Source organism: Sander vitreus, chromosome 1 (genome assembly GCF_031162955.1).
Source record: "Sander vitreus isolate 19-12246 chromosome 1, sanVit1, whole genome shotgun sequence".
Taxonomy (NCBI): domain Eukaryota; kingdom Metazoa; phylum Chordata; class Actinopteri; order Perciformes; family Percidae; genus Sander; species Sander vitreus.
The window spans coordinates 20,475,602-20,485,410 of NC_135855.1; the positions used below are offsets into that span (position 1 = coordinate 20,475,602).

At 40.6% G+C, this 9,809-nt stretch overlaps 1 protein-coding gene across 1 annotated transcript in view; it reads left to right on the forward strand.

Annotated features, from left to right (window-relative positions):
* The window catches only part of igdcc3 (immunoglobulin superfamily, DCC subclass, member 3), a 57,564-nt gene extending 48,273 nt beyond the window's left edge, over positions 1-9,291 (forward strand). The window contains exons 8-14 of the mRNA XM_078257339.1: positions 3,360-3,607; positions 4,761-4,925; positions 5,196-5,384; positions 6,312-6,416; positions 6,620-6,755; positions 6,882-7,092; positions 8,104-9,291. Of these exons, the coding sequence (XP_078113465.1) occupies positions 3,360-3,607; positions 4,761-4,925; positions 5,196-5,384; positions 6,312-6,416; positions 6,620-6,755; positions 6,882-7,092; positions 8,104-8,229 (1,180 nt within the window). The 3' untranslated portion in view covers positions 8,230-9,291. The remainder of the gene's footprint in view (positions 1-3,359; positions 3,608-4,760; positions 4,926-5,195; positions 5,385-6,311; positions 6,417-6,619; positions 6,756-6,881; positions 7,093-8,103) is intronic.
* Positions 9,292-9,809: the final 518 nt, after the last annotated feature.

A 9,809-nucleotide genomic window follows, 5' to 3' on the forward strand; every position in this document is an offset into this window, starting at 1 on the left:
GTTCAAAGTGTGGGGTCTGGGTTTCCTCTCCCAGGGTTATTTTGAGCGTCAAAGACTTCATTTCCGGCATTCTGATACACTTTTATGCACCAATTTATGGTGGGAATACTTTTATTTATCCTATGAAAAGGAAAACACAGATGACATTGACATTCAAAATATATCAAAAATATAATGGAATATAAAGCAGTAAGGTGGCTTTCACATCAGGGACCTAAGCCTGGATCACAAAAGTTGACCCCAAAGCAACGAGGACAAAATAAAATAGGCTACTTATATTTGTCTTAAATGTGCGGTGAAGGGAGGATGCTGGCGTTAGTGTAGGCGGAGCATTTGGGCCCGTTCGCTACGCACACACTATGCACTGTGCTCAGCGGGTCGATGTTAGCAGCAAAAATGTCAGAGCCAGAATCCATGAAGCCGCAATCAAAGAGCCCTCTACGGATGTAGCAACCCGCCCCCGCTGCTATACAGAGCCTCATACAGGAGCGTGCTGTGTGTGACGCATGTGGGATCAGTTCGAAAGACACACGTACAGAGGGTCCTCGATTTATAGTTAGATGCTTCTAATCTCTTGAAATGCCATGGCCGAGTGCTTTAGAAAAAATGGACCAAGTACAACTCAAGTGCTTCCATAATCCCAAGGTATTCATTATTTGCGTGTTCTCGCACATATTATACCTTTAAATACAGCAGAAATGCAAGAAGAAATGTTTTGCAGCACAGGGTATCATTTCCATAGAGTTAAATGTTTTATTTTTCCTTTATTTGAGGATAAATGAGAGGAGTGGATGAAGTGTTCTCATCTACTAACTACTACTCAACATACACACAACATTTGACCTGACACAAGGCTTATATTTTTGCTATAACAGAAGACAAGCAAGGTGGGAGGAAAGAATAAGAAGAAGCTGAGATACAGTAGACAGACAAAGAGCAGAGTGGTGGAGATACAAGTGAGGAGCGAAGGTTGGAAGAAAGAGAATATACAGTGAAGCCATTGAGTGTGGGAGGTTGTATGTCTATGTCTATAATGTAGGTATGAGTGATTGGGTGAGTAACTTACAGTATGTAGGGATGGATAGATGAAAGGATTCACTGATGCAGGCAAATTACATTTTTTGAAATACTGAAATAGATTTATCTACTCCAACGGGAGTTCCACTAGAAAATAAATCAGTTTGAAAGTACGTATAAGTGAGGATCTTCTGTACTGTACACATACTGCTGCTGTCTACAGTGTGGCTCTTTCTTTAACTCACTTAAACACATACAGCTGAACACAGTACCTTGTGCTTTTGATATACTGTCACATTCATCTTCTTTGCTGTATGCAGTCCTTATCTGAGGTGTGAAGTAACCATGCATTTAATTAGAATCATTTATTTCTGGGAGACTAGTCACACGTTACTTTGCCATGGATAAACCTAAAGAATAAAATGTGATACTCTACTATCAATAGAGAGTAAAGTAACTTTGATCAAGGAGGAACATTTTTGGTGTTTGTCAGCAGAATATTACAACAGATTTTGACTATTTTTGATGAGAATAGAGGTCACTGTGTGATCATTTATAAAGCACATAAAGGCTCATTACTCCTGAGATGAGGTATATACTCTAGTTTTATTTCTCCTGAATTTAAGACAAGTCTATTGGTATAGGCTAGTTCTGCCTACAGATTTCCACTCTTTTGCATTTTTCCATTTTGCATATAACAGTTTTTCAACACATTATAACCCAAAATAGCATTTGTAGCAATAGCAGCAAAATAGCAAAACATATTTGGATAAGTCTGAAGACAGTAGTTTAATTATCATTATTGTTTTTCTATTATTGGTTTCCAAATTCTAAATATTTCAAATTAATAACACGTGTCCGAGTTCGATCGTTCTCTGGGATTTGTTTTCATGCTAATCGAATGTGACCAGTTTTATCGCAAACCGCTAATTACCTTATAACGCTAGTCGTCGGGGCAGAGGGTAAAGTAAAAAGAAATCACTATTTCTATACCACTAACAATGCTCAAAATAACACCACACTTCCACAGTAGCATAATGAGGGTCATTGAGAACTTTGTAAGTGTACAGACAGTTTATTAAAAAGATATATATACAGGCGGGCGCCATCTTCGGAAAACAATCACGACCAGTCGAACGCCGAACGCCGTGCAACGTGAGCTGAACTGTCACTTGAAATCTCCCATGGTCCGTGGTTTCCCAATGGGTCGATAGGAATTACGTTTGTGAAATGTAATTTACATGGAAATGTATGAATTATATCTGTTTATTAAAATATTTGCACGTTCGTCGTTCAACTGGTCGGACTGTTTTCCCAAGATGTGCGTGAACGGTATTGTCTTTATAAACTTTTGTTTTCATGCTAATCGAATGTGACCAGTTTTATCGCGAACGACGAACGTGCATATATTTTAATAAACAGATATAATTCATGCATTTCCATGTAATTACATTTCACAAACGTAATTCCTATCGACCTATTGGGAAACCACGGACCATGGGAGATTTCAGTGAAGTGACAGTTCAGCTCACGTTGCACGGTGTTTGTCGTTCGACTGGTCGTGACTGTTTTCCCAAGATGGCGCCCGCCTGTATATGTGAACGGTACTGTCTTTATTATAAACTGTCTGTACACTTACAAAGTTCTCAATGCTTCGGTTTACATGTAGGGACCCTCATTATGCTACTGTGGAAGTGTGGTGTTATTTTGAGCCTTGTTAGTGGTATAGAAATAGTGATTTCTTTTTACTTTACCCTCTGCCCCGACGACTAGCGTTATAAGGTAATTAGCGGTTTGCGATAACACTGGTCACATTCGATTAGCATGAAAACAAATCCCAAAGAACGGTCTAACTCAGACACGTGTTATTAACCCCTAGGTTCATTTTGCGCCATATTTGTCCTTTAAACATAAACTACTATAACTCTTGAACACACATATCAACCGTGAGTGATTCCACAAAGTTAGATGGAATTTCCGCCATTGGTGGAAGTGGTGAATTCAAATTTAAATTTGAATCTATCTCTGGTATTGTACAACTTTGTGTGCCTGATTGTTTCACATAAATGTAAAATAGGCAGGTCAATGTGTGAAACCATTCTTATTATTTAACTGTGCAACAATAATGTTTTCTTAAAAAAATTGTAGTGACGATTACTTTGATTAACAACTATTCAAAAGTGGAATTGAACTTTTGGATTTGGACTTTAGATTTCTCACATACAGTCGTACACAATCAACTCTTTTGTTTCATATTGCTGTTAGAGAAACTAAATTTCCCCATTTTCATTCCCACTTTCTTTCCTTTCTGTTCCACCTCTTCTCTCCTGCTCCTCTCACAGCACACTGACGATATATGGTATCATCGAGGATGACGAGGCTATCTACCAGTGTATCGCTGAAAACAGCGCCGGCTCCACACAGGCCAGTGCCCGCCTCACAGTTCTCTGGGCTGATGGACTGCCTGGTGTGCCCACCCACGTGCAGGCCGAAGCCCTCTCACCCACCAACATCCAGGTGTCCTGGAGGGAGCCTGATCAGAACACTGAGGACATCATCGGTTATGTGCTCCACATCCGCAAGACTTCAGGTGGGGCTGCACTGAAGATCTAAATATTTATTTGCAACAGATGACATAAAAAAAAGATACCATAAAATGTGATATTATACTGTACTGAAGTGATGAAGATAGACAGCCCTGACATTGACAGCTAGGGGCCTGTTTCACAGAAACTGCTTACACGGAGATCACAAATGGTGCCAGCATCCCTTTTCACAAATTATTGTCACTCTCCTCTCGCATGCTTGGTGTGGTGTTTCTTGGGATTAATTAAATGTGTCAAAATGAACATGTAAGGAAATTATCTCATTTTGCAAGTCACAGTTTTCATTTTGAAAATTTGGTGAAACCGGCTCCAGACAGATACAACCCAACAACCCTTGTCAGCAGTCTCAACGGCAGAATGATGAATGCATTGTTTGTAGTGTTTCCCATCGCATTTAAACAACTTTCATTTGGTAGATGCTTTTGTCCAAAGTGCAAATAAATGGTAACAAGCAAAAGGGAAATGTATCCCTCCCAGCAAGCAACTAAAAGTGTGTTCACTGCTACAGTACAAGTCCCTACACTCCACTATACAGATGGATATAATAAACATTACTAAATAACTGTGTGGACTATCGGTATGATGCTACCTGTATGTGTTCATACATGCACATTTGCATCGTTGTATGCTTTGCAGAGTGTTTGTTTTAATGGCTTTGGGCAAGGTTTTGTGGGTGTATGTATGTGTGTAGTTTTATAAGATGGATAATTAAGGGCCCTGGGGGTCAATAGGCCAATAGGTTTTGCTGTAATTACCCTTGCAAGATTGTATGGCCCAATGGGTTGAGGGCTGGAGGTAGATAGTGGTTATGGTTGGTTGTCTCTGGATTGAGAGCAATAAAATGCTTTAACACATCCTTTGTAACTCCCCCTTTTACCCCCTCCATGTTCTCACTCCACCCCTGCCATTCAGCCAACCATCATCAGTCAGGCTCCCAGGGCCAAACTAGATTAGCTATTACCTAACAGAGCTGCTCTGATAAAACCAGTGAAATTGGCAGTGACCATCAAATGAACCAAAAAACAATTGTATTTATTGTTTCCTCTCTTGATCCAATTTTCCATTATATAATATCCATAATAACTGCTTCTGCTTTTCTTTCTCTCTCCTATTCTTCCTCCATCTTCCCTCGTTCAGACACAGCGGAGATGGAGTATGAGGAAGCCGTCAGTAAGGTGACGCTGCAGCAGATCATCAGGGACCTGGAGCCCTCCACCAGTTACACCTTCTACGTCAAGGCCTACACATCCCATGGGGCCAGCAAACCATCTGACAGTGTCACTGAGAGCACTCATGGGGAGGGTGAGCTGGGAGCAGAACACACACACACACACACACACACACACACACACACACACACTCACCCACACACACAGCATATCTTTCACTAATAATAAACATGCATCAAGGTTTGCAATAGAGCTTTGTACTGCTTGCTGAGACTAAAAACTGATGATGCATTTACTGTAAATGTTACTGCATATGAGGTGTCATAATTCACACTACCAACAAATGCTGCTGCTATTATCATATTGGTGTACAACATTGTTGACAGTCTGTATTGTGTTGCAGTGCCAGCACCTCCTTCCCTTTACACCAAGGTGGTGAACAGCAGTGTTATACAAGCAACGTGGGAACCTTCTTCCAAGATGGGCCAACATCAAGGCTTCAGACTATATTACAGAAGAGCCCACACGCCGCTGTTCACTGGTCCCATCACCTTCCCTCGCAACGTCACACATTACAACATCACCCAGCTGGGTGAGATGCATAGTTTCTTAGTAGTACAACGTATTGAGTCATAGGAAACATCTTTTTTTTTAACCGACCAGCTGTTTCTGTAATCTTATCTGTCATTGTAATCTTCAAAGAAACCACATTTGATGTGATCTAGGCCCATCAACAATCATCTCACAATCATGGAACTGAATTGAAGATTAATCTAGGACTAAAAACACACTCCTGCCTCAAGATGGATTTAAGAGTTATTTATTAAAGGTTCCATGGCATGAAAATTTCACTTTATGAGGTTTTTTAACATTAATATGAGTTCCCCTAGCCTGCCTATGGTCCCCCAGTGGCTAGAAATGGCGATAGGTGTAAACCGAGCCCTGGGTATCCTGCTCCGCCTTTGAGAAAATGAAAGCTCAGATGGGCCGATCTGGAATCTTCCCTTTATGTCGTCATAAGGGGAAAAGTTACCTCCCCTTTCTCTGCTTTGCCCCCGCCCACAGCTGCCCAGAGAATTTGGCCCGCTCATGAGGAAACTAGAGCTACAACCGTAACTGCAAGCTGGTCAAGGCCACACCCCCACCCTCCACCTTGCCCCCCCCCCCTCCTCAATAGCATTTAAAGCTACAGACACAGAAATGGCACGTCCTAAGGAAAGCTCATTGTGGGACTGGCTCTAGTGGCTGTAATTCTGCACCAAGGCTGAATTTTCGGGAAAGAGCCTTCAGATACAGTATTAGGGGACCACTAAGGCCTATATAAAAGCATCCAAAAAGCAGCATGTCATAGGACCTTTAAGCTCCCTGCTATTAATTATAACAAGGAAAATGTTCGGCAGATATAGGACAACTTTCCTATTTTAAGAAAGTTGATAACATTTATTTTTTTCCCCAGGGTTGAAAGATGATCAAATAGCGCATATCTGAACATCTCTTTCTGTCTTCTATTTTTGTCCAGATCCTGCACTCGTCTATGAGATAAGACTGCTTGCATACAACCAACACGGAGATGGCAACGCCACCATACGATTTGTTTCGCTTCGGGAGACGGTGGAGAAATCTGGTGATTGTCTCACACAACCAAACAGAGCCACACGTAGCTACACACTGTCCCAAGTCCCCACCAGTGCATCCAAGTTAAATTTATCTTTTGTCTTGAGCAAAGTTAAGCTGACCGTCACACACACATGTACACCTCCCTGACTTAGCGTTGTTAATACAAACTTTGGTGTTGGTTTGACTGTGAGGTGTTCTGTATCTCCTCAGTGTTGGACGCCCCATGCGACTGTGTGAAAGACGAACAGAGCAAAACATCTACGACAGGCATCATAATCGGCATTCACATCGGAGTCACCTGCATCATCTTCTGTGTGCTCTTCCTCGTCTTCAGCTACCGCGGCAGGTCAGTGCGAACGTCATGTGTAAACACCCAACAGCAACAAAACTATTTGTTGTTGAAGGTTAATGTCGGTCTATCATGTGTGTGCAGCTGACAAGTGTTTCATGTGTGTGTTCATGTAATTCCCAGGTTAATGATGTGTAAGACGGTTCAGGCCACCCCCCAGGCAGGGCACAGCACAGGGCTGGAATCCTCTTCCTCTTCCCAGGGACCCTCTAGGCTGAATGGGGCTGCCAGAAGAGAGATGGAGGTCAATGGCAGCTTAGCGGGGAAGAAAGTGGGCGACAGCAACGAGCTCGAGACACTTTTCACTCAACCAACCACACACGATACATGCATGGTGAGTCTTTCTGTGTTAAATGTGGCGTGCTTTTACACTTAATTAAAGATATGTTAAAGGAAAAATATGGTTTATTACACCTTATTTTCTTGTCTCTGGCCATCAGTTATATTGATGGAGGGAAAATTACAAGCCAAACTTTCTGTTGTAAACGTCCACCACAGCTTACAGCCCAATTTCCTGGTTTAAATTTGACCTACCATACTTGCCGTAGTTGTGCACACTCACCTGTTGAGAGATTATTAAGAACATCACAGGTGCACTTACTTTTAGTTTTACCTCCAAATAAAGTGGTAGCTAGTCCAGCTTTTTAAAAATGTATGATTGTCTAATCACTTGTGTTTCTTGCCCTGCTGGACCTATTCTTAGCAATGTTCTGATATCTCAGAGGTTACCTTGGTGAGTGCATCATGTGTTATCATGACAAATAATGTTATGCCTGGAGCTGCAAAAATAAAACCCAAACTGTAATAAAGTGTAGTATATCTTTAAATCTGTTATAATTTAATTCTCACTCATACCCAATGTATTTCCAAAGCATAGTAAATGGCTCCATAGCCTTATTTTCTCCCTCAGAAAAATACAATTCAACAGTGTGAATGAGAAGCTGAAAACTGTTTATTTTGCACCAGAGTGCAAATAACAGGCTTTAAATCTTTAAATTTCTAACATTACAATAAAAAAGGATGAAAGGTTTTCTACATACCCGTAAAGGTGTAGGCTGAAGCTACAACTTGTTATGCTTACCTTATAGTGTGGCTAAAAAATAGATAGAGGTAAAGCAGTAAGGGAATTCAGAGAATAAACAAAAGCCCCAACTGCTGAAATAATTCTTTACATAAAAAGTACTGGGGCATCCTGGTGGCTGGGAAACCTGCCATGTAGCTGCAGATTTCTGGCCATTTGTTGTATGTCATATGTTTCCTGTCTATCTCTTCTATCTGTCAATATAGGCCAAAATGTCCAATGAATGAATTAAATCTATCAACTTAATTATGCATGTGTTTTCAGTCTGACTGCTACGTGCTGAACGACACCCAGCTGTCTACGATACCGCTGGATGAGTTTGCAATAGAGCGAGAGACGCAGTTCCAGGAGCCTCCTGCAGCAGCAGTGGCTCGGCAGGACCAAGGCTAATCATGTATGAAGGCCAGTTCACACAACACTGTCCACAGTGTCCACTCAGACTCTTCTCTCACTCAGGTTGACAAGTGTTTCCTTTCAAAGTAGTTTTTCCTTTTGTGCAAAGATTCTTTAATTGGTAAGTTAAGCAGTTCTCGAGGATCTAGGACTGTATATCGGAGTGTTTTTTGGCGAGAGCTCTCTTCTGATGGACGGCTGTGTCTCGCCAGGCAGGCCAGTTAAATGTTCTTTATTTTTTACAATTTGGTCTATTTCTGGTGTTGGGCAGTCCACAGAATAGAGACCCCAGAATATCCTTGTTATACAATGATGGTTTTATTTTTAAGTTTATAAATATATATATATACATAAATATCTTTATCACTTATATGTCAAAGTGGTTATAAGTTATTGGTCTTTTTTCTACTATTCTGTGGATGTCAAAGACTCCTGCCGCCGGTTTTCACCTACCAATGATTCCACCTTCTGGCTCACAGAAGACCTCAGCCTTCGTCCAGGGATATGATGTATTCTGTCTCAGGACTTTGTTTAAGTGATATCAACTTTTTCTTATGAGTTCTTGGCCTTCATACAGACACTAGACTTGGCTGTGTGAACCTTACGATTCAACAAAAACCTACCTCAGCCGGAATGAATGTGTTGCGGGAAGCTTTTAGGAACTTTACCTTCCCCTGTGTTCACAATTACTTTACATGCGGAGGAACTGATTGGTTTGAAAATTTCAAAATCAGGTGTCGCACTACCTCAGATGTCAAGAATCGTCTCTCTTCTCCTGCTTGTCGAAGAAAAACGGGGGAAAAAACGAGTATCCAACATGAAGCACTTCCAAATGCTGAAGTAAATGTTCTACCTCAAGATAACAATGTTAATGTTGTCGCTGTTGTTTTTGTTGTTGTTTGTCTGTTTATTGCATAATGAAAAACCCTCTTTTCGCCCCTCTGTGAAATCCTGGCTTCCCTCTGTCGATGAATATGGTGTTTGTAGATACAATGTCAGTACCTCATGCAAGTTGACAGACTGATAACACTGTTGTATGGATTACAGAATGATAGGATGATGTATGAATTATGCTTTTTCATTGTACATTTTTATTATTATTTTATTTTATTGGAAAGATCATAATTCTCTTTTTCTTTCAGTTGAATGAAAAGAGCGTTAGAGATACACTGTATTGCTAAACATATTCAAGACTATTACTTGATACGATGATACGTGACACATAATGGTCAATTGGAAGAGAGGCAAAATATTACATTATACAAACATCATATATGTGTCTAAATTTAGCGCTATAATTGAATTTAATGTTTTATTGATTTCATGTTTTTATATGTATATGATGTTTGTAAAACAAGAAGAAAATTAGGCACAAATCTTATCAAACACATTATTCCACAGTTGTTGGTGTAATGACTTAAAGGGAATAGTTTCACATTTTGGCTTTCTTGCTGACAGTTAGACGATACCACTTGTGACTCTGTGTTAACAATGAAAGCTATAGCTGGTAGGCAATTAGCCTAGCTTAGCATGTATAGTACAGCACATAACATCCCCTAAAGTCCTACATTGTTGTA